This window comes from Mustelus asterias, chromosome 26 (genome assembly GCF_964213995.1).
Source record: "Mustelus asterias chromosome 26, sMusAst1.hap1.1, whole genome shotgun sequence".
In the NCBI taxonomy this organism is placed as follows: Eukaryota; Metazoa; Chordata; class Chondrichthyes; order Carcharhiniformes; family Triakidae; genus Mustelus; species Mustelus asterias.
In genome coordinates this window covers 35,152,446-35,178,139 of record NC_135826.1, presented here as the reverse complement: position 1 = coordinate 35,178,139, position 25,694 = coordinate 35,152,446, and the positions used below count along the sequence as shown (strand labels likewise).

General features: G+C 44.8%; 1 protein-coding gene across 2 annotated transcripts; it reads left to right on the top strand.

Annotated features, from left to right (window-relative positions):
- Positions 1 to 913: 913 nt before the first annotated feature.
- Positions 914 to 25,171, top strand: acer1 (alkaline ceramidase 1). 2 transcript variants are annotated; one of them, XM_078198786.1, is made up of 7 exons: positions 914 to 932; positions 1,477 to 1,624; positions 6,049 to 6,163; positions 10,772 to 10,910; positions 14,856 to 14,993; positions 17,197 to 17,334; positions 21,624 to 25,171. In XM_078198786.1, the coding sequence occupies exons 2-7, from the start codon at positions 1,532 to 1,534 to the stop codon at positions 21,799 to 21,801; spliced, it is 801 nt and encodes a 266-aa protein (XP_078054912.1). In that variant the 5' UTR covers positions 914 to 932; positions 1,477 to 1,531; the 3' UTR covers positions 21,802 to 25,171. The 2 variants fall into 2 exon arrangements, with proteins under 2 accessions (XP_078054912.1, XP_078054913.1); XM_078198787.1 differs by having other exon boundaries at positions 924 to 932; positions 1,502 to 1,624.
- Positions 25,172 to 25,694: the final 523 nt, after the last annotated feature.

Below are 25,694 nucleotides of genomic sequence, written 5' to 3'. Positions count from 1 at the left end.
CAGAGTACAGGAATGAGATAGAGAATCTGGTGAACTGGTGTGGCAACAGTAATCTCTCCCTCAATGTCAACAAAACAAAGGAGATTGTCATCGACTTCAGGAAGCGTAAAGGAGAACATACCCCTGTCTACATCAACGAAGTAGAAATGGTCGAGAGCTTCAAGTTTTTAGGTATCCAGTTCACCAACAACCTGTCCTGGTCCCCCCATGCCGACACTATAGTTAAGAAAGCCAACCAACACCTCTACTTTCTCAGAAGACTAAGAACATTTGGCATGTCAGCTACAACTTTCACCAACTTTTACAGATGCACCATAGAAAGCACCCCGGACATTCTTTCACCTTCTTCCTTCGGGAAAAAGATACAAAAGCCTGAGGTCACGTACCAACCGACTCAAGAACAGCTTCTTCCCTGCTGCTGTCAGACTTTTGAATGGGCCTACCTCGCATTAAGCTGATCTTTCTCTACACCCTGGCTATGACTGTAACACTACATTCTGCACTCTCTCATTTCCTTCTCTACGAACGGTACGTTTTGTCTGTACAGTGCGCAAGAAACAATACTTTTCACTGTATGTTAATACATGTGACAATAATAAATCAAATCAAATCAAATCAAATGTTGTACTATCCAACACTCTCACTTCTTCACACACCTGAGCAAACCATTCAGCTGTCAAGAAGGTGACTCACCACTACATTCTCAAGAGCAGTTTGTGTTGGGCAATAAATGCTGGGCTTTGCCAATGACGCCCACATTCTATGAATGAATAAAAAAAAGTGTTTATTAAGGCACACTCACCTTACACCTCCGACGCCTGCTTTGATACAGCATGCACTGCTTCTCAACAATGAAACACAGAATGGCCGAACAAAAAAGCAGGTTTGACGAGACCAAAATTCCAAAGGACACAGCCTTTTTCAGCTGGCACGTGAGGTTTAACCTTTTTAAAACTTTTTGAAGGCCAAAGCTTTCTATCTGAATCGTGGTTTTGCAAAAATAGAATCCTGAATATTGCAGTGCACAGTCCCAGCAGCCGACAAAACACCTGATGCCTGCAGCGCACATCTGGGACAAAGTGAAAAATTCTCACTTTTAATTCGTTATCTCTCGTTATCTCAGGAATGGTGTAGATATTCGCGTAGCCCTGTAAGGGTTAGGGGGTGGGTAAGAGAATTAGTACCATTATTTTGGAATGTAATAAACTGACTGGCATCTAGTCCAACCTGGCCTCCAACTATTTCACCATATCTGCATCTGTTTATCTGAATTCTTTTTTGTTTGTGAGCTGGAGTTAAAATTCCCTGGACGGATTGTGGGTTGACATCACACGACAATAGTTCTGATTGCTCTAAATACCTGCAAGGTTGATCTTAAATAATTCATACCATTTGCTTCTCCCTCTCTCTCTCTCTCCTTGTTCCAGACACACAAGCTTTTTAAAAAAAATTTGTTTAGTTTTCCTTTTGTTGCAGATGAATTTTATATTTTATTTATAAGCGCACACAAATCTTTCAGCGAAGACTCGGGATGGCCAACATGTTTGCATATCAGAGCTCTCAGATAGACTGGTGCGAAGACAATTTTCAGTTTTCGGAGAAAGTCGCTGAGTTCTACAACACGGTGAGCGCTGACTTTGCAATTTCATGTTTGTGTGGGACAGTTTGGAAGGACGAAACATGTGGTAGCATTTTAAATCTTAGAATTGGAACTGGCATTTTCAACTGTATCACAGACAAGAGTAGAAACAAGTTGTCTGAAGCAATGTTAATATTAAATCCTGAACCTGTCAGTCTCCTTTGACCGATCACAGATTTAGTGAGAGTTTAAATTCATTATTTGCCAGATGTGGTGTACCTGATCTCTGTACCAGAGTTACCAAGCAAAACAAATCACTTTATCTCCCCATGGAGAACATACAGCCCATAATGGCTTCATTCTGTTACTTTATTCCGCATTTGTATTGCTGATCTACCATAGTGGCACAATGTTAGCACTGCTGCCTCACCGCACCAGGGACCCGGGTTCGATTCCTGGCTTGGGTCACTGTCTGTGCAGAGTTTGCACATTCTCCCCGTGTATGGGTGTTTGCTCCGGTTTCCTCCCACAGTCCGAAAGATGTGCTGGTTGGGTGCATTGGCCGTGCTAAATTCTCCCTCAGTGTACCCAAACAGGCACCGGAGTGTAGTGACTAGGGGATTTTCACAGTAACTTCATTGCAGTGTTCATGTAAGCTTACTTGTGACACTAATAAATAAAGTTTTAAACTTGATGCCACTGTTGAAACTAGGGCCAGGTCTATAATCTGGGTTCTCAGACGGATTTCTAAGATAGTGATCTCCAGATAGAGGAGGCATGGTCTTTTTCTGCTGCTCATCATTGAGATGCCCTTATTGTCACTTGGAAAGCTATCAGGGCAAAAGAAACAAGGTTTTAAAATGTTTCCGAGACAAAACCACGTGGTCACATCACTATCGTTTAAATTATTTAGGATCATGGAGCATAGCAGTAGGTTGTTGGCCCCATCATGCCTGTGCTGAATTTTTCAAAGTGCTGCCAACTTCTTAAAATGATTTTTTAATATTGTTTGGATAACTTCTGAAAAGGCTGGGGAAGCTCCCAGCTGGGGAACGGTAGAGAAACCGATTCACTACCCGTATGGAGGGTAGGACTTAAGCCTGGCAGCAGACGTATTTGCTTGCCATTTCTTTGTGGTTTTAATGTCTCCTTGAAATGTAAATGGAGTTTTAATAGAGGTAGGTGGTATTTAAATGCAGTACATAGAACCACTTTGGAGGATGTTCCTGTTTTATATAATGACTATGAACCCGTCCGCACAAGGGGCAATTTGCTTCGAAGAGTTTCAGAGGCTGCTGAAGCTACCCATGAACATCATTGGTGATAATCCATCAACATTCTCTGACTGGTACAAATATCACAGCAGGAGCTCTCAGCATCTCAGGCATTAACCTTGGTGTCTAGTTTCAGCACCAGTGACTCTTCCACTTAATCTTGGGTTTGCAGAATCTGGGCAGCGAGCTTACTTTTCTATCATGTTAAAATTGATGGAGTCTGTCCAGAGTTGGCCATTCTCATCCAGTCCATTTGTTTTAAACTTTTTAAATTTCACTGAGATCATGAACAAGAGATTCTTTTGTTTTTTTTTTGCTACATTTTTAAATTCCTATTCTGGAAGAGATTGTCACACCAAGTGTAAAACACTAATCAACAAGTTCTCATTTATATAGTAATCTTTATATAATAATATCAACATTCATTAATGTAGCAGAATATCCCAACGTCATAGAATCCCTACAGTGCAGAAGGTGGCCATTCAGCCCATTAAGACCCTCTGAAAGAGCATCCCACCCAGGCGCTCAAGTCCGCCCTATCCCCATAACCTGCACATTTCCTGTGACTAATCCAGCTAAGCGACATGTCTTTGGACACTAAGGAGAAATTTAGCATGGCCAATCCACCTAACCTGCATATCTTTGGACCATGGGAGGAAACCGGACCACCTGGAGAAAACCCACGCAGACACGGGGAGAACGTGCAAACTCCACACAGGCAGTCACCCAAGGCTGGAATTGAATCCAGGTCCTTGGCGCTGTGAGACAGTAATGCTAACCACTGTGCTGCCCTGAAGATGCTTCACTGCAGTGAATTTAGACAAAATAATTGACATTGAGCCATGAGACAGATCACCAAAGGTTTGGTCAAGGCACATCTTAAAAGGAGAGAGAGGGGTTGTTTTTCATTAATTCATGGGGTGTGGGCATCACTGGCTGGGCCAGCATTGATTGCCCATCCCTAATTTCTCTTATCTGAGTGGTTTGCTAGGCTATTTCAGAGGTCATTCAAGAGTCAACCACATTTCTGTGGGTTTAGAGGCACGTGTAGGCCAGACCAGATATGGACGGCAGATTTCCTTCCCTAAAGGATATTAGTGAACCAGATGGGTTTTTACAACAATGGCTTCATGATCATCATTAGACTTTTAATTGCAGATCTTTATTGAATTCAAATTTCTGGTGGGATTTGAACTTGGATCCCCAAAGCATTACACTGGGTCTCTGGATTACCAGTTTGGTGACAATACCACTATGCCACTGTTTCCCCAGTGCTGCAGCAGTATATATGCTAATACCTTTATCTCAAATATCAACCTGACTTCCCGTCCTTGTGAAGAACTATCCGCTGAGTGTGCCTCCCTAAAGTTATGCAACAGCAGCATTTAAATGGTAATCATTGTGATAATTAAATGCAACCGATTGCACCCAGGAATTAATTCCCCTTTTCCTTCCTGAAGTGTGGAGTGCTCAGTTTACCTCAAATAAAATGTACGATAAAGGACAGTGATGTTTTTGACTATTTCTGGAAGCAGGTGCTGAAAGCACTATTTTTCTTTGCTTCCATCTATTTTTGGATGCTGTCACCTAAATTCTGCATACGGGGATCGTTGCGAGAGTCATGTGCAGCAAACAAACACGGCTTCATCTATAGGGTTGCCAACTGTGAACGTATTCCTGGAGGATTCATTGCATGGCTTGTCCTCACAATCCAGCCACCAGACAGCCAACACATCCATCCTTGTGACGCATTGCCCTCCTACGCCAATTGGAAAGCAAGAAGTCTCATCACCCAATGGGGTGATGCTTGACTGACTGTCAAACTACCTCCCCCAAATCTCCCCTCCCCATTTTTAATCTTTTTCCATCTGGTTAATCAAAATATTTTTTTAAATGACAAAAAATAACCATCATTTCAATAAAGATTTTTCTCCACGGCTGCACACAGCAACATCCTGGAAATTGATCTCTGATTCCTGGAGTCTTCAGGCCAATCCTGGAGGACTTATGGTTGTCTGATGACCGTAGCCTTGTCAAGTTCCCCAAAATGTGCTAACTTGCTCTAAACATAGATACATAGAAAATAGGAGCAGGAGTAGGCCATTAGGACCTTTGAGCCTGTTCCGCCATTCATTTTGGTCATGGCGGATCATCGAATTCAATATCCTGATCCCTGCTTCCCCTCCGTATCCCTTGATTCCTTTAGTCCCAAGAGTTATACAACAAAGAACAAGAAAATTACAGCACAGATGGGACCCCCAATCTTGAGCCTGCCATGGTCAAATCCCCCCCGATTTCTTCAGCTATTCGGCCCTCAGGGGGCAGTGGAGACCATGGATTTCCATTGGATTGGTTCAAGATTATAGTTGATAAAGTACTGCAGTGGATTGCCATTGTCCCTTGCAGTAAGGCTGATAGAATCCTTACACTGCAGAAGGAGGCCGTTCGGCCCATCAAGTCTGCACTGACCATAATCCCGCCCAGGACCTATCCACATAACCCTACAAATTTACCCTGCTAATCTCCCTGGCACTAAAGGGCAATTTAGCATTGCCAATCCACCTAACCAGCACATCTTTTGGACTGTGGGAGGAAACTGGAGCACCCGGAGGAAACCCATGCAGACATGGGGAGAATGTGCAGACTCCATGCAGGCAGTGACCCAAGCTGGGAATCGAACCCGGGTCCCTGGCACAGTGCTAACCACTGTGCCAACCTACCTCCCCTATTGAACCTGACCAGGAAACTCTCCCACTCTCACTACCTGCCATCAGGTAAATGGGAAGGAATAACAATCAAGCTGTCTGGTCACATTACGAAGACACTTTACTTGGCCAACAAGTCCTGAAGTGGGACTTAAATCCGGAGCCTCTGGCCCAGAGGTCAGGATCCTGCCACTGTACTACAAGACCCCCGCCCAGGATAAAGTACCAGCATCAATATATTAAAGGTGTTAATTGGCCAGTTAAGAACCTCACTTGGTCTAATGGCAGGTCAGCTGCCACTTTCCCTATCGCTGGTCAATGCCAGCGGCAGAGAGAAGGTGACAGAGCATGCCAACACCCTCTCTCTCACCAACCTTTCACCTCCCCTGTGTCCCTGGGGTCCTGTAAGATCTCAGGCATTGTGTCACTAGCTACAGAAGAGGACAGTCAAATCTATTTGTTATAATGAACTAATGACTTTAATTTACAGATCAGCAGTGTGAGTTTCTTTATATCTTCTCCGATAATGATATATCTATTACATCCGTACGCCCAGAGGAGGAACAGAGCCGTGTATCTCATCTGGGTCATGATCATGTTAGTAGGTGAGTCGCACAGTATATCTCTTGGTCAGTGTGCATGAGCGCAGTTTGCCACTGAAAGACGAGATGTATCTGCCTGGGTTATATTAAGCAATATAATGATTTCTGCCTTATCTTACCCTATTTCCAGTATTACCAAGGAAATATACCCATATCATCGGTAAGAAGTGTGATGAAGGTATTCAATACTGCAGGTCTTTTTAAAATGACGATGAGCTAATTTAATTTAAACGGAGCCACACACAGCAGGCAGGCCGGTGCTGGTGGGTCAGGAACTCATTTGTTTTGTCAGCAGGCTTTGCTATGACTACCATCCCCTTTCGTGAATGCCCCAACTACTCACAGAGTGCAGCCAGTCCGCACCCTGGCAATGAAGGATCTCTCTTTAGAGGAACCCAAGTGGAGGTTGGAATGCTAACAGGAAACCTTGATTGTGAAGGCTTGTGGATGCAAATACATGGAAGGAAGAAGTGGGAAGGTTGTTCACAAATGGGGCGGCACGGTGGCACAGTGGTTAGCACTGTTACCTTACAGTGACAGGGACCCGGGTTCAATTCCAGGCTTGGGTGACTTGGGTGGAGTCTGCATGTTCTCCCCATGTCTGCGTGGCTTTCCTCCAGGTGCTCCGGCTTCCTCCCACAGCCCAAAGATGTGCAGGTTAGGTGGATTGGCCATGATAAATTGTCCCTTAGTGTCCTAATATGTATAGGTTGGGTGGATTAGCTGTGGGTTACAGAGATAGGGCGGGCGAGAGGGCCTGGGTAAGATAGTCTGTCAGAGAGTCAGTACAGACTCAATGGGCCAAATGGCCTCTTTCTGTAGGGATTGTCGGGATTCTATGATTCTAGGAAATGCCCACCCCCCCTCTAATTCTCTGATGATTTGTAGACACTAGAAGTGTCATGGGAATGAGGAGAGAGTGAGAAAATGGTGTTGAGAAAGAGGATCAGCCATGATCATAATCAACAGGTTCGAGAGCCAAATGGCCTACTCCTGCTCCAATTTTCTATGTTTCTCTGCTTCCCCAGAAGTCATGCTGGAGGTGGGAATGGTCAGAAATAATATGCTGCTTCCCCTGGATGGGAGGGAGCGGACAGCCGCCCAGACTAATGGCGTGTGGCTGGATGGCCTGGAGACAGCAGGAGCGAGGCGTCCAGAACCCAGATACTTTGCCGGGAAAAGGGAAATGACCCCATAAGGTCAAGAAAGCTGGTGGTGGATTTAATCACACTCTGACCTCACATTTTTTCTCACCCAAAGGGCGGATCTGGAACTCACTGCCTGAAAGGGTGGTAAAGGCAGGAACCTGTGCTTTAAATGTCAGAGCATACAAGGCCACGGACCAAATGCTGGAAGATGGGATTAGAATAGATAGGTGCTTAATGGCTGGCGCAGACACGCTGGGCCAAAGGGTCTCTTGCTGTGTTGTAAAACTCTATTCTACACAGCATGCCTTATGTGACTGATGTGCCTCACAGTTCCGCACATTCCTTCTTCTCCAGACAGCTCCTCAAATTTCAGTTTCTACAGCCAAGACACACACACACACCCTTGTCCTCTTGCCCTCTCGTACCCACCCTCCCCGTTATCTTATATAATTAGAAAATCAAATTACTGCGGATGCTGGAATCTGAAACTAAAACACAAAATGCTGCAAAATCTCAGCAGGTCTGACAGCATCTGTGAGGAGAGAATAGAGCCAAAGTTTCGAGTCTGGATGACCTTTCGTCAGAGCTGAGAGCAAAGGGAATCAGCGGAGATTTATACTGTGAGGATGGGGGACGGGGACGGTGGGGGGTGACGGGGAGCATGGAATGGAACAAAGGGAATGTCAATGAAGACGAAGAAGGCTGAGAAAGATGCTGGAAAGTGTTCATTAAGTGATCAGAATGCGTGAATGGCAGAACAGAGGTGCAGGTTGTTAAAGGACTGCCTGAGGAATGTAGCAGTTGCCCTGAAGTGAGGTGGAGGGTGGGGGGGCCAGAAGGAGAGCTGGAATGGAAAGTGGAAAAATGGAAGTAAGAAGGATGATAAAAATAGTGGCGTCACGGTGGCACAGTGGTTAGCACTGCTGCTTCACAGCGCCAGGGGACCTGGGTTCAATTCCCGGCTTGGGTTACTGTCTGGGTGGAGTCTGCACGTCCTCCCCGTGTCTACGTGGGTTTCCTCCGGGTGCTCCGGTTTCCTCCTACAGTTTGAAAGACATGCTGGTTAGGCGCAGTGACCTGAGCTAGCGCCGGAGTGTGGCGACTAGAGGAATTTCACAGTAACTTCATTGCAGTGTCAATGTAAGCCTTACTTGTGATGAATAAATAAACTTTAAATTTAAAAATGGATGAGTGAGATGAGAAGAAGAAACAGAATAAAATAAATGGAAATGGGGTGAGAGCGGAGGGGAGAGTTCATGCTCTGAAGTTATTGAACTCAATGTTCAGTCCAGAAGACTGTAAAGTGCCCAATCGGAAGATGAGGTGTTGTTCCTAAACAGAGCAGCTGGGTGACATGTGCTCTTGGAGTCGATGATAATAAATCTCCTACCCACAACCAAACCCAAATCCCACTCCCCCGCAAGGTGTGGCAGAAAATCTTCTGCCCAAAGTATCTCAAGATTTCTTAAGTAAAATCATGAACATCTGAAGTTTCCACAGCTTGTAAGTCTCTTCCACTCCCCGTTGTCTGAATATTGGAGGATTCAGCATTGGTATGTTTTGGGATCTATCCACAGTGAAGATCGCTTTCTTGATTAGTTCAGTGGGGTTCTTCCATTTAATGTGAGTGTATGTTTGAGTCTTTACTTAACTAGTTTACACTCGCCCACTCTGAACCACACCTGCCACCTACTGGCACAGATACATTCAAAAGATTCAAATTCTTCTGACTGGAGTTCTATGATTCAGCATTGCACTGCAACCTGTTGTTGCATCATCTTCAAATTCCTCGAATCCATTTCTATATTGTAACAGAAACGCCCCAAGATTGGTCGCTGGGGTGGGGGGTGGCAGGGGGATGGCATGGGACTCCAAGTATGACATTTTCCATGTTGAAAAGTTATTGATAATTTTTTGGGAGGCGATGGCCTAGTGGTATTATCACGAGATTATTAATCCAGAAACTCAGCTAATATTCTGGGGACCTGGGTTCGAATCCCGCCACGGCAGATAGTGGAATCTGAATTCAATTTTTAAAAAGAATCACGAATTAACAATCTACTGATGGCCATGAAACCATTGTCGATCATCGGAAACACCCATCTGGTTCACTACCTTTAGGGAAGGAAATCTGCCGTCCTTACCCAATCCGGCCTACATGTGGCTCCAGAGCCACAGTAATGTGGTGGGCTCTCAACTGCCTTCGGGCAATTAGGGATGGGCAATAAATGTTGGCCAAGCAGCGATGCCCATGTCCCACAACTTCTTACTTTAGCCATTGATTACTGACGTAGAGCATTGTCAAAAGTTTCACCACTATGACAAAGGAACTATCGTTGCGCCGAGTTATCCCCAGACTCTTAAACTGGAACAGCATTTCACGATATTGCTACTATGTGGATGGAGCAAATCATGGAGCTTTGCAAAACGGGCCGTGTAAAAAATATAAAGCCAAGGGTTCTACCAGCCCCCAGGAGATCACTTCCCCCTTTGCTGCTCTTTCTACCGCTTCTGGCTGTGGAATGTGGAGGGTTGACAGCAGTTGTGAGGGTCACATAAGATCTGCCCATGTTCTTGTCCATTACATCTAACAATTCCCTCCAAGCAGAGACAAAAATATTAGAATGTGAGAGAACAAACTTGGGGGCGCAGACAATCCCTGGACTTAGTTTAGTTTAGTTTATTTATTAGTGTCAAAAGTAGGCTTATATTCACACTGCAATGAAGTTACTGTGAAAGTCTCTGAGTTGCCACACTCCGACGCCTGTTCGGGTAGCACTGAGGGAGAATTTAGCATGGCCAATGCACCTAACCAACACGTCTTTTGGACTGTGGGAGGAAACTGGAGCAGTCGGAGGAAACCCACGCAGACACGTCGAGAACATGCAGACTCCGTGCAGACAGTGACCCAAGCTGGGAATCAAACCCGGGTCCCTAACGCTGATAGGCAGCAGTGCTAACCACAGTATCACCCATTGCTGTAATTCTGATGGAGATGGAATCTATGGATTTCTAGGCAAACATAGTTCAGGGCAATGGCGACCTACATACAGTATCTGGAAGGGAATTGTGAGGTTAACTGCAGAAGCTCCCAATCTCATCCGAGATCAACTAATGCAGCCTAGATCAAAGACTGACATGGGTCATTTCTAGTCACATGTAGTCCAGACCAGGTGAGGATGGCAGATTTCCCTTCCCTAAAGGATATTAGTGAACCCAGATGGGTTTTCCTGACAATTGACAATCAGTTTGTCATCAGTAGAGTTTTAATTCTAGATTTTTTTTCTACTGAATTCAAATTCCACCATCTGCTGTGGTGGGGTTCGAACCCGGGCCCCCAGAACATTAGCTGAGCCTCTAGATTAGTAGTCTATCAGTAATACCACTAGGCCATCGCCTCCCCTAATAATTGAAGTGCTTCTTTAATTTGATACATGTTTCTATCAATCTATCTTCACAACAGGATTTTTTTCTGCATACTACCACATGACTCTAAGTTACTTTGGTCAGTTGCTCGATGAATTATCTATCCTGTGGGTGTTAGCGATTGGTTACATGCTGTGGTTTCCCAGAAGACACTTACCAACATTCATCAAAAGCAGGTAATAAGTGTTCTGTTTTTAATTACAATTGCTATTTCATAGTCGACTGTGCAAACCCAGTGAAGCAATAGTTGAGACAGAAAGAGCGTATCAGAAATTTCAGTGCACGCTGCCCGCAAATTCTGACAAATTGTTCAAATGGCCAAATAATGGTCATTCAGCGGCCCTAGAAAATTCTGAATACTAAGGAGACATAAACATCTCTCACATCCAGCATTGCTGAGGCAGCAGTGAGAGGAAACACGCTGTATGACTATACTGTCCCATTGTACCTAATGATGCAACCACCCTCAAATGCAGCAGAAACTTTGATAGATGGTAAAAGGGGCAGGGACCTGCCGTCCTCACCTGTTTGACACAATACCAGGAGAATAGATTGTTCGTAAACCACGTGCTCCATTATAGAACTGCCTGATTATATTTTAATCATCTAAATTTTCTACATTCACTCGTAAAGGACTGAATTACAGAAAAGGCTGTCCTATAGAAATACTTAGTGCTTTGTTTAAATTTATTTATTGGTGTCGCAAATAGGCTTACATTAACACCGCAATGAAGTTACTGTGAGAATCCCCTAGTCACCACACTCCGGCGCCTGTTTGGGTGCACTGAGGGAGAATTTAGCACGGCCAATGCACCTAACCAGCACGTCTTTCAGACTGTGGGAGGAAACCAGAACACCCGGAGGAAACCCACTCAGACACGAGGAGAACGTGCTGGCTCCCCACAGACAGTGACCCAAGCCAGGAGTCGAACCCGGGTCCCAGGTGCTGTGAGGCAGCAGTGCTAACCGGTGTACCACCATGCAAACTGTTTGTACGACACCCTGTGCCATGATTTTGAATAAACTTTTTCGTCAGGCTTTACAATGAAATTTGAACCCTTATAAATGGCAACTGCCCTGTAAACATTCACCTATCATACTGCAGTTGCATGTCTTGCACCACAGGTGGCACTGTACAGCCTCCCCATCCTAAAGTGCTAAACCTTTTCTCCCTTTACCGCTTATAAATGTCTCCTCTAGCTTCTGGCTGCCTGCAACCTAACCCCTCCCCCTCACCCCACCTCCCATCTCCATTGCCTCCCAGCCCCAAGCTTTGTCCCTGGTGATTTTCCTCATTGTGCTCTATCAACTTTATCGGTCTTCCCTCGTCACAGATTCATGACCCTAACCCAGGCCTGACTTTAAAAAAGGCACTCCACGGGTTTATCTTGGCCCTGGTCCCATAGAGGCAGCACGTTTTAATTATTTTTGGCCTCTTTTGCCTTTGGAGCCTCCGTGCTTTCGGCAGAATTTTACACCCCCCTCGCACCGGTGGGATTTTCTGGTCCCCGCTGGGGTCAAAGGGATTATTGAATGTCTCGTGGTCAGACCCTCCCCCCCCCCCCCCCCCATAAAATTCCGCCCCTTGTTTTTTTGTATTTACTGGGCCTCTGCTCCCCCCACCCCCCCCCCCCCCTCCCCCCCACCGTTCTGCAGCTTTTCCCCTCCGCCTAAACCCTTCCTCAGCCCCAACTATTTAAAATTCCTCCCTCTGCGCATGTTCCCTATAGTATAAGGGTGTTCGGCATAACAAGGGTTAATGTGGGAGTGGGGAATACAGTATTGCCCACAGCATTCCCCATCCAGAGGTCACTCCTGCTTCTCGATCCATCACTCCAGCCCTAATTGCTTACACAAAAACAAATCCTGTTGACTCCAGGGCACATTATTTAAAAATTCTATTTTCTCAAGAATGGTCATCAAATGTTTCCTTCACTCCCATCTAATTCTCTGTCATATCCTCCAACTTGATAGATATAGCTCCGTTACATTACTGCAGTTACATAAATGCCAGCCTTTACCCAACATGTAGTCTTCTGTACTTTAGGAGATTCCTTACAGTTTGAACCAATCTAAGGTTGCCTGGCAGCTATTTATAACTTGAATGTAGGCTGTATGACATAATGCTCTATAATGAATAATTCTCAGTTGCTCCATTAATTTTTTTGGCCCAGCATGTTGTCACGAATACAGCACAATGTAGGGCGAAAAGTCAGAATTAAAGGAAAAAGAACAGAACGCAGGTCCAATTTGGGTTAGAGTTTCCTCATTGGGCTTAGTCTGGAAGTTGCACCCATGAACTGTAATGTCCCAACTATGTTGGGGGTTTCTGGGTTTTAAACAAAGAGAAAAATATGTGGGGTGCGATTTTTAAGCGAGGGTAAAAAATCGGAATTCGCGGCTGGTCCATTTTTATGGTGTAATCAAACCCTGCGCCTGGGAACGACATGAGGCTGATTATGCAAATACTAATTTGCATCTCTTTAGCAAGCCAGGGACTCAATTGTCCGGGTTCGCTAAGGTTTCTGCCGGTGGAGGTCCAAACCAGCAGGGATCACATATGGTCCTCGTCAAAGAGGATCAGGCCTGATGGCCTTGCTGGTAGGACCAGAGGCCATTGAAGCCCCCCCCCGGGAGATTGGGGGCAGGGGGGTACTCCTTGGGCCGTGCCAGCCTGGCACCCTAGCACAGCCCAGCAATAGTGAGGGAATGGCATTATATTTCCAAGTCTTGATGGTTTGTGGTTTGATGGGGAATCTGCTGGTGGTGGTATTCCCATGTGTCTATAGTTTTGTAATTCCAGATTTATCAACTGAATTTAAATTCTACCATCTGACATGGTGGGTTTTTGAACCTATGTGTCCAGAGCGTTAATCTTTGTCTCTGGATTACTAGCCAAGTGACATTACCACTATGCCACTGCATTGAGTTAAAAAGACTTGGGCATATTGTAGTTAGGCATGTATATCACTTGAGGCTAAATTTACATGCTCTTTAAAGCCACACACAGATATATTCTCTCACTTCCGGCTGCCTAAAGAACAGGGTGTCCGAAAGCAGGACATTTTTAGAGTGTGCCTTGCATCATTTTTTTGAAAACTTTTGCTCCATTAAAATGAATGGACAATTCAGCTATGCATTACATGGTGTTAGATTTATTATCCCCTTTGCCATTTGCGCACTGACCTATTCCTGCGTTCATAGAATCATAGAGTCCCTACAGTTCAGAAGGAGGCCATTTGGCCTATCGAGTCTGCACCAACCACAATCCCACCCAGGCCCCATTCCCCTAACCCTACATGTTTACCTTGTTTATCTCCCCGACATTAGGCTCAATTTACCATGGCCAATCCACCTAACCCATAAATCTTTGGACTGCGGGAGGAAACCGGAGCACCCGGGGGAAACTCCACACAGTCACCCAAGACCAGAATTGAACTTGGGTCCCTGGTGCTGTGAGGCAGCAGTGCCAACCACTGTGTCATCCATCTGAGCAACCTTTGATCCCACTTGACCTGGATTGGTCTCAACTGCCAACTGCCCAAAGCACCTGGCCCAGATACTGCCCAAAGCACCTGACGCAGATACTGCCCAAAGCGCCTGACACAGATACGAGAAAGCAGCTTACGACACCCCTTAAATTAAAAGAGAAAAGCGAGAAATACTAAAAGTCCAAAATAAAAATGGTAACCGCGGGACCAATTGAATTTCAGTAGCTTTTTGAAGCAAAAATTAAGCTTGGAAAGTAATGCGACAGGCCAGAATTAAATAAAATATGATCCCCCCCCACCCCCCAACCTCAGGGCGGCACAGTGGTTAGCACCTCTATCTCACAGCGCCAGGGACCCGGGTTCAATTCCTGGCTTGGGTCGCTGTTTGTGTGGAGTCTGCACGTTCTTCCCCGTGACTGCGTGGGTTTCCTCTGGGTGTTCCGGTTTCCTCCCACAGTCCGAAAGACGTGCTGGTTAGGTGGATTGGCCGTGCTAAATTCTCCCTCAGTGTACACGAACAGGTGTCGGAGTGTGGCAACTCGGGGATTTTCACAGTAACTTCATTGCAGTGTGAATGTAAGCCGACTTGTGACTAATAAATAAACTTTACTTTACTTTTTTTTTCTCCAGGAAGTCTTTTTCACAGATTGTCTTTATTACTGGACTGCTGAGCACAATTCTGTCGTTTTATAAACCAACCGTGAACGCTTATGCACTGAATTGCGTCGCCTTCCACATTATCTATGTGATTTCACTTGAATTAAAAATGTAAGCGCTTTACAACAAGTCAGTATTAAGCCTGAAAACTAGATCTGCATCGAAACTTATCATTAATCAGGCGTGAATCAAGTTTTATTTTTTAACAGCTAACCAAAACATCCCAACAGAAAACTGGGCCCAATTTGAACTCTGTGCATTGGATGGGATTTGAATGAGCTAAAAGCTGGAATTAAGAGTTCAAAGATGCGTGGGTTAGGTGGATTGGCCATGCTAAATTGCCCCTTAGTGTTAGGGACACGAGCTAGGGTAAATGCATGGGGTTATGGGGATAGGGTCTGGGTGGGATTGTAGTCGGTGCAGACTCGATGGGCCGAATGGCCTCCATCTGCACTGTAGGATTCTATGATTCTATGGAGAATGTTGTATGGTGTGTCTGGAGCAGGTTCCATTGTTTCACAACCATCCCAGTGCCTCATGTGACCCAGCTCTGACAAAGGGTCATCGGGATTCGAAATGTCAGCCCTTTTCTCTCCTTACGGATGCTGCCAGACCTGCTGAGATTTTCCAACATTTTCTCTTTTGGCCTCACGTATTAATTTTGATTTTGTGCCAATGTAAATGATGATGAAAATTCATAAGGATAAGGCATGATTTAAATAAGATGGATCAGATATCGTATATCTGCTATCTATATATCTTCAATCATAACAGCTGTTCCTTCACAGTCACTTCACAGCTTTGCAGTGTAGTCATTGTGGTATTTTCAGGAAACATGACTACCCCGAGTTCTTTGCAGCATTTACCAGGTTTTTTGTAATGATGTTGACTGAGAGATAAATATTGAATTCTCCTGCTCTTCCATGGGGAATCTTTTATATCCATCTAAGAGGCCAGGTGATAGCTTAGTTTAAGTGCAAATCCAAAAGCTGGTGCCACTGACTGTGCAGCACCCCCTCTGCACTTGGTTATCAACTCTCTGGTGAGTCTGGAAACCCACAATATTCTGACTCCGAGGGGGAAGTTCTACCACTGAGCCACGGCTGACATGGAAGGTGAAATGATTTGTTGCTCACAGAATGCAACAACTGAGAACTCCTTTCTCAGTTTCCGGATCACGCAACTTTACTGCACTTTCCAAATGCAGTGAATGCACATTTGAGAAGCCAATTGAAATGCACCAGTAATAAAGATGCAGTAACACTTGATGAGTACAGAAACAGCTACTTAACTCATAGAAAGAGTGCACAGTGCACCGTACGATGTTGTGGACCGGTTGAGGAGGACTCATTCTTTTTATCAATTCTGAAGTTTGGGAGCTTGCAGTAGATTGCCACTTTAGATATTCTGGGCTCCCGTAGCCATCTATTGCATCTAACGCTGCTTTGGAAGTACTGACAGAAATTGTAGGATGTATTCAATATAACGGAAATTCCACATAGTTTACTCACCCCAAATGGACCCAGCAACCTAAAGTCATAGGGTCCTAGAGATACACAGAACGGAAACAGGCCCTTGGTCCATGCTGACCAGATTTCTGAAACTGAACTAGTCCCATTTGTCTACGTTTGGCCCATATCCCTCTAAACCTTTCCTATCCATGTACCTGTCCAATTATCTTTTAAATGTTGTAATTATACCCACCTCTACTACCTCCTCTGGCAGCTCATTCCATACGCGCACCACCCTCTGTGTGAAAAAGTTGCCCCTCGGGTCCCTTTTAAATCTTTCCCCTCTCGCCTTGAGTTTATTTATTAATGTCATGAGTAGGCTTACATTAACACAGCAATGAAGTTACTGTGAAAATCCCCTAGTCGTCACACTTCAGCACCTGTTTGGGTACACTGAGGGAGAATTTAGCCTGGCCAATGCGCCTAACCAGCACGTCTTTCGGACTGTGGGAGAAAACCGGAGGAAACCCACGCAGACACGGGGAGAACGTGCAGACTCCGCACAGACAGTGACCCAAGCCGGGAATCAAACCCGGACCCCGGCGCTGTGAGGCAGCAGTGCTAACCACTGTGCCACCCTTAAAGTGCTTGAGTCAGAACATCTAGGGAATCAATGAACATTTTGGCAGGACAACAAACACAGAGAGTCTTAGAGCTGGGGAGAAAAGGCAAAGTACATCAAAGATGTAGGGGTGAGGAGAGCTATTAACATTGGGGCAAGCACTGAGTGTGAACTTTATGATCTAATTGGGGCAGGATGCAATTCCAGTTGAACACATTGGGCTTTTGTGCTTATCTTTCAGATGTACAGATCAGAGAATAATTAACCTAGCCTTTGTGACTGTGGCTTGGTGGCTTGTGGCGATTTCCTGCTGGCTAAGCGATCGTTTGCTCTGTGCTTTCTGGAGACAGATAAACTTTGACTACCTCCACAGCTTCTGGTAAAAACTGCTTTAAACAAAAAGTTTTCTTTAAAGACTAGTTTAAGTTTATTTATTAGTGTCACAAGTAGACTTACACTAACAATGCAATGAAAATAATGTGAAAATCCCCTGGTCGCCATACTCCACCGCCTGTTCAGGTACACCGAGGGAGAATTTAGCACGGCCAATCCACCTAACCAGCATATCTTTTGGGAGGAAACTGGAGCAGCCAGAGGAAACCCACGTAGACATGGGGAGAACGTACAAACTCCACACAGACAATGACCTAAGCCAGGAATCGAATCTGGGTCCCTAGCGCTGTGAGGCAGCAATGCTAACCACTGTGCTGTATTGTTATTATTTGGGAGCTGTGGTATTTTTTCAAAGTAGGCATGATAGATGATGATAAGTGCCACATTTTTGGATCTTTCCCTATTTTTTTTAAGGTACTTTAAGGTACTTTCCTTGGCGATTTCCAACTTCATTTTATCTTGCACATTTCTTCAGAAGCATTGAGGTCTGGGTTAACTTTTCATGATATTCCCAGGGCATCACACTTAAAACTCTTCCTGCTAATTAACTGTGGGAATGATCTTTCTTCCAGCTGCAGAAAAAACATACTCAACATCATTTTCAATTTGGACAGTCACAAAAATATATTTTAAAACCCCTGGATCTTCCATGGCAATGCTCTGAATGTGTCAGAAGATCCACTGGTGTGTAACATTTTATTATGTTGGATAACAGAAAGTGCTTTGTAATATACTAGAATCTTCCTCAGAGGAGGACTACAGGGGAGCAGGGAATGGGGTGAGAAGGATGCAAAGACAGGTCAGGCCTAAAGAAACAGGCCTCCCCGGGGGTCAAAATCCTGGAACTCTCCCTAAAGTACTGTGGGTATACCTACATGAACTGCAGTGGTTAAGAAGCCATTCACTGTCACTTTTCCAAGGACAGTAAGGGATGGACAATAAACGTGAGCCTTGTCAGTGGTGCCAATATCCAATCAAGAGTGTGATAGGCAAATAAAACAGCTGCAGAGGTAAAATGGAATTCGAAGTGAAAGGCCATTAAAAACATAGAAACTAGAAGCAGGAGTAGGCCATTCGGCCCTTCGAGCCTGCTCCACCATTCATTTTGATCATTACTGATCATCAAATTCAATATCCTAATCCCACCTTCCCCCCCATATCCCTTGATCCCTTTAGCCCCAAGAGCTATATCTAATTCCTTCTTGAAATCACACAATGTTTTGGTCTCAACTACATTCTGTGGGAGTGAATTCCACAGATTTCCACTCTACGGGTGAAGAAATTTCTCCTCAGTTCTAAAAGGTTTACCCCCTTATCCTCAATCTATGACCCCTAGTTCTGGGCTCCCCCACCATTGGGAACATTCTTTCTGAATCTACTCTATCTAATCCTATTAGAAGTTTATAAGTTTCTATGAGATCCCCTCTTCTGAACTCCAGTGAATACAATCCTAACCAACTTAGTCTATCCTCATATGACAGATCTGCCATCCCACGAATCAGCCTGGTAAACCTTCGCTGCACTTCCTCTATAGATAGGACTATTAGGGCCTTGATATTCTCAGGTTAGAATAAAAGTAAAATTTTGTTCAATATTCATAGGAAAACTTACAGCATTTTGATAAAACTGATGTAAAGATTGAGACTGACGAGCTTCTGGGCAGCCCAGACTGAGCAAAATGGGAGCCTGATATCAGCACTTAGTGGTGACTGTCATTACACTGTGACAGGAAGGTACAGACATAGGAAGTTGCCATTATAAGTGTTCAACGTTTTAACATTATACATGTTGGATTCAAAGACCATTTAGAAGTCTTGATTATAGAAAGTAAGGTTCTGGAACAGGAAGCACTAGCCAGTCTCCAATAGCAATGTATGTGGACAATAAAGATCGAGTGTAGTCTTCAGTTGAAGTGGGGTTACAGAGCAGAGTATAATAATGCTAGGGTGAGCCAGATGTAGCTCACTCACCATGCAAGGAGTGTGCAATTACAGCAAATTTTTAAACAGGCCAGCATTTATTGCCCATCCCTAATTGCCCTTCAGATGGCGGTGGTGAGCCGCCTTCTTAGAACCGTAGGACCATGGAAGTGATACAGCACAGAAGGGGGTATTCAGCCCATCTTGTCCATGCCGACCCAAAGACACACAGGTGCTCTTTCTAAACCCATCTTTCTGTACATGGCCCATAGCCCTGCAACTTATAGCACCTAAGGTGCAGATCCAGTTGCTGTTCTGCAGCACTGAGCCCCGCAGGACACCACTTGAAACAGCTTTCCATTCAGAAGGGCGGCCATTGACCATTGGTATGTGAGGTCACTCAGCGGCTCCAAGAGAGAGCAGCATGGAGAAGGTAACTGACCATGTTTCAAGCACCAATGGCCTGATTAGTGCCAGGTGAGGAGAGGTGTCTTGACATTTTGATGAGAAAGTAAAGACGTGCTGGTTGGGTGCATTGGCCAAGTTAAATTCTCTTTTAGTGTACCCGAACAGGCACCGGAGTGTGACGAGGGGATGTTCACAGTAACTTCATTGCAGCGTTAATGTATACCTACTTGTGACACTAATGAATAAACTTAAACTTAAAGCTTATGTGGTGATTGTCCCTTGAAGGGCATCACAGCAGAGTAAGGGTCACCTGACCAATCGGGACTCAGCTTGGGGAATGCCGTAGTTCTCCTAGGCAGAAGTAATTTAGAGCTAGCTGCAAGCTCTCGAAGATCGCTAAATAAATCCGATTATGTTTACTAATGAACTCTCTGGGAGTACATTATTACAGCTTGTTATTACTGTACTGTTTATACAAGACTTATACCTGTTTAATAGTTGATTAATTTGTCCAGCAGTTTATTGTCTGAGCCAGAGTCTATTACAGTGCATATTTCTCTTTCTCCAAATTCTCGGAGAACATGTTGTGACAAGTTGCAGTAATCCAGAGAGCAGTAATAAAGGTTCTCTGTTTGACCCTTGGGACTCTCACTAGATGTTGAACAGGAAATGTTTACTCTGGTTCATACGTGATGTAAGATCTTCTTCTGGGAATGATCAGCCACATCAAACCCAATACTTCAGCCTCTCATTCACATGCAAGCTCACAGTAATGCTAATCTTATGTAACTGGTTGAATTTTGTTTCAACCCAACCACATATGAAATAAAAGCTGTAAACTGGATGCTGGATCCTGAGCTATAAGCAGGGAAGGCTGGGAAAAGCCAGTACGTCTGGCAGCATCTATGGAGAAATAGTTTAACGGACTCGGAACATTAACTTTGTTTCCCTCACCCTTTAATGTTCATAGGATCCCTTTTTAATCATAGAATCCCTACAGTGTAGAAGAGGCCATTTGGCCTATGGAGTCTGCACCAACACTCTGACAGAGTAACTACCCAAGCTCTTCCTCTTCCCTATTAACCCCACACATTTCCCATGGCTAATCCACCTACTACATGTCTTTGGACACTAAGGGGCAATTTAGCATGGCCAATTCACCCAACCTGCACATCTTTGGACCATGGGAGGAAACCGGAGCACCCGGAGGAAACCCGCGCAGACACGGGGAGAATATCTGGAATTAAGAATCTACCATTGTCGGATTGCCGGAAAAACCCATTTGATTCACCGATGTCCTTTAGGGAAGGAAATTTGCTACCTTGACCTGGTCTGGCCTACATGTGACTCCAGAGCCATAGCAATGTGGTCGATTCTCAGCTGCCTTCTGAAATGGCCTAGCGAGCCACTCAGTTCAAGGGCGACTAGGGATGGGCAATAAATGCTGGTCAGCCTGTCCCACAAATTAATTTTTTTTAAATGTGCAAACTCCGCACAATCACACAAGGCCGGAATCGAACACGGGGTCCCTGGCACTGTGAGGCAACAGTGCTAACCATTGTGCCACCACGCCTCCAGAATCTTTCCAGCATTTCCTTTTTTTATTTTAAAGCAAAATGGTCACTGATGTTATTCATCTATTTTGGTGTTAGACAGCAGCAGTCGATTGCTGCACTTCTCAAATGCTTTGTGTAAATACCTCCAGGAGAGGTTGATCTCATCAGTCGATGCTGAGACGTTCCTTGTGGTCTATCTCCTTTTCCAGCCAATTTGCAGATGAAATTGTCACACACTTCTGTGGTCTATCTGTTGATGTTAATGGCCAGGAAAAGCAGGGATTGAGTTTGATGTTTGCTTTTATTGTGTGAAGGAGACTGAGATGTAAGAATAAACAAATGAAATCATATGTGTTACATACCTTATCACATTTCTTTGGTTCTTTATGCAGGCATGTGCTGATTAATATCGCAGTCGTCCATGGCACAACACTGTTTGCATACTTTGATGCATATTACGAAATTCCAGAGACCAACCCAGAAGTGAAATATTGGCCCGTAGACATGCAATGCTTGGGGCTACCGTACCTTGCAATACAAACTGAAGATCATCTCCGAAAGTCCTGCTGATGGGAGTTATCAATTGTGAAATGATGCCAAACACTTTATTAATCAGTGCCTACCTATAATTTATTTAAGGTGCTACTGTGGGGTTTTAATGATGGTGGACAGATAGAACCGAATCGGAAACAGAATACTTGTTTAGTTATTTACACAGTTCACAGTATTGTTGGTCATGCATTGTTAACTTGATAGAAGGTTTGGGTCAAAATTTGGAACATTTATTTCCAAATTAATTATTTCTAATTTATTTATGTTTTTGTAAAGGCTGGAGAATACATTTTAAAAATCTTTACATGCCCAACGTCGATATAATGCACTCCTCGGCAACCTAAGCATGGGTTGTCAGTGGATAGAAGTTCCTTCTCAAAGGGTGTGATATTCCAGTTTCCTTCTGGAGGTCAAATGGCAGATTAATGTGAGTTATAGGTCATTTGGACTATGATCTCTTGTTCATGGAGAACTTAGTGGTTAGCACTGCTGCCTCACAGCACCAGGGACCCAAGTTCAGCACTGGCCTCGCGTGGCTGTTTATGCGGAGTTTGCAGGTCCTCCCCGTGTCTACGTGGGTTTCCTGCGGATGCTCCGGTTTCCTCCCACTCTCCAAAGATGTGTGGGTTAGGTTGATTGGGCATGCTAAATTGCCCCTTAGTGTCAGGGGGATTAGGAGGGTAAATATGTGGGGTTATGGGGATAGGGTTTGAGTGGGATTGTTGTTGATGCAGGTTCAATGGGCCAAATGGCCTCCTTCTGCACTGTAGGGATTCTATGATGATTCTATGTATTTAGGAGACCAAACCTTCTTTCCCCAATTTGGGGAAAAATAGCTAAATTATTAATTAACTGCAGATATGTCGGTATGATTGTATCTTACCTAATTGCAATATGGGACTAATGAGCCACAAGCATGAATGTTGAAATGTGCTTTTTTACTCAGTGTGCAATTCATAGAATAACGGAACATACAACACTGGAGAAGACCATTGGAACCATCCGGATGCATTTACTCTATTTCCATACGAAAGCAAAATCCTGCAGTTGCTGTAACTTTGAAATAAAAATCAGAAATGCTGAAAATATTCATCAGGTCAGGTCGAAGCTATTTCCAGCAATTCTTCCGTCCTCCACTTCCACATTCCGGAAACTTCCTTATGTCCTTCTATGTTTATCCAATTACACTCGAAATGACGTTCTCAATTACCACTCATGATAAAACGTACTTTGTTCTGATTACTATTTTGCAATCGTATCATTTTTCTGATAATTGTTTGTGCGGAAACAACTCTGAATATTTCACTTTTATCTTCTTGTGATAACTTGAGACCATGTCCCCTTAACACTGATTCACTAACGTGGAAACATCTTTCACTGCTTGTCACTGCATAGCTGTTCAGAAGGTTGGGAACCTCAGTACAACGCCTGCATTAATCCTCCTCTGAGCTGGCAAGTGATGAAAGTATGTTCTGTCAGGCCAGCAGTTTTGATAAGATAAATTCAAAGTGGGAGCAACAGAAAATATATGCCGGGATTCTCCCCAAAAAGTTCTAAGTTCCCAATGTGTGAGAAAATGGAAGTAAATCCTGCCGGATTTTAGCCAGAGCGAATTACTGACACTCTGAGAATCACTCAGCCTGATTCACTCTGGAAAGTAGGGGGCAGGACCCGCTGATCATATGGAAATATCAATTTGAATGACACTTCCATATGATAATCAGCTTCGTGCTGATTTCCAGTGCGGAGCTGATGACGCCAAAAACCCTACCTTGGGAGATGCATGGAGGCCGTCACGCCCAACGTGAATCCCGTGAAACGGCCACTGCTGATGTCCCTCCCAACCCGCTTTGCTACTGGAGCAGTGCAGCAGCCTGGGAGAATCACCCCCATAAACCTTGGCATGTGATTCAAAAAGTTAAAAGCCGTAAGGTTACAAGGAAAATTGCCTGGTTATGGGCATTAGAGTGTACAAAATTATGACGGACGTGGATAGGGTCGATAAGAAGGAATTTTTCCCCTTAGTAGAAGGGTCAATGAGCAAGGGGCATAGATTTAAAGTAAGGGGCAGGAGATTTAGGGATTTGAGGGAAAATCTTTGCACCCAGAGGGTGGTGGGAATCTGGATCTCACTGCCTGAAAGGGTGATGGGAGGAGGAACCCTCACAATATTTAAGAAGCATTTAGATGAGTGCTTGAAATACCAGAGCATACAAGGCTACGGCCCAAATGCTGGAAAATGGCATTAAGATAGGTATTTAGAATCATAGAATGCTACAGTGCAGAAGGAGGCCATTCGGCCCATCGGGTCTGCACGGCCACCATCCCACCCAGGCCCTATCCCCGTAACCCCATGCATTTACCCTAGCTAGTCCCCCTGACACCGAGGGGCAATTTAGCATGGCCAATCCAGCTAGCCCACATATCTTTGGACTGTGGGAGGAAACCAGAGCACTCGGAGGAAACCCACGCAGATGCGAGGAGAACGTGCAAACTCCACACAGACAGTGACCCAAGCCGGGAATTGAACCCGGGTCCCTGGCGCTGTGAGGGCAGCAGTGCTAACCACTGTGCCACTGTGCCGCCCGTTGTGCCACCGTGCCGCCCCTGTACTTGATGGCTGGTGCAGACACAAATGGGCCGAAGGGTCTCTATTTTGTGCTGCAAAAGACTCCAACAGACCAAGAACAACCGAGAAAATCAGCAAAAGTTAGCAACAGTTTAAAAAGTCCTGAATACAATACCAAAAAAACGGACAAATTGGATGCCAAATGTAGGCTTTTAACTGGGGCCATGGATTTTTGATAGCCGACTAGCTTGAATTCTGTATTCCAAGAATTTGACTGATGCACTGGGAGCTAATTCCACAATTCATCTCAAACTGCAGTCCAGTGATACTGTTAAGATGTGATAACAAGTAGCTGCACTGAATGTGCAGTGGGACAGAGACATGTTATCATTAAAGTTCCAGGGCAGACCTACTTGTACCACTACTACTTGTACTGCAGGACAGAAAAACAAACAACTGTTATTTTTTCAGTTGCAGGCAAAGACATTTCTGAAGGGAGTGTAGGGAATAAAATCAGGTTATTTGTTGAGGGAACCTGGAAGTGTGTGTTACCAGAAATGTTGATTTTTGGCTCTTTATTTGGTGCATTTTGGGGCTGATCTTTCCAATTCAGGGCAGGAAACAGGGGCTGGGTCTGTTTCCATGTCCTGAACAGTTCCCGGGAGCAATACATGTTAGGATTTTGACCGGGCTATCCCCTTAATTGGCATGGAGACCGATTCCCTGACAAATTGAGAGCGGCAGGTAGGCTTTCGAAACCACAGGCCCAATCAGAGGCCATTTCAGCTTCAGAAGAGCACGGGGCTGCAATAAGTGCTAAGTAAATAAGAGGGCATTTCAACAGGAAGGTGAGGTGGGGGAAATCCCTGTACAGAGAAGTCTTTGGCTGCACCCCCTCCCAAGAGATCAGAGGTGAGTCTGTCGGCCTGCAAGGAGTGCTGGCACCTCAGCCTGCTGCTCGGTATCCCCCTCCAGTGTCTGCTCCCTCCATTGCGTTAGGAAACTGGAGGCCGATTGGGAAATCCCAGTTGACCTCCTTAACCTTTAACGTGAGCCTAATTGGGTTCCCGCTTCATGGCAAATGATTAATGCCAGCGACAGAATTGGGAAAGTGGCATGCCAGCCCATTTCCGGTCCCCGTTCCTGATCTCAGCAGGGCCCAATAATCCTGACCTTGGAGTCTACTATAAACCCAGAAAAATAAAATCCCAAAAGGTAACATCCCTTTTAAATTTAGAAACAAAATGGTGACTTAGATTTCAGTATCAACATCCTGGCGTTACCATTGAACAGAAACTGAACTGGACCAGCCATCTAAATACTGTGGCTACAAGAGCAGATC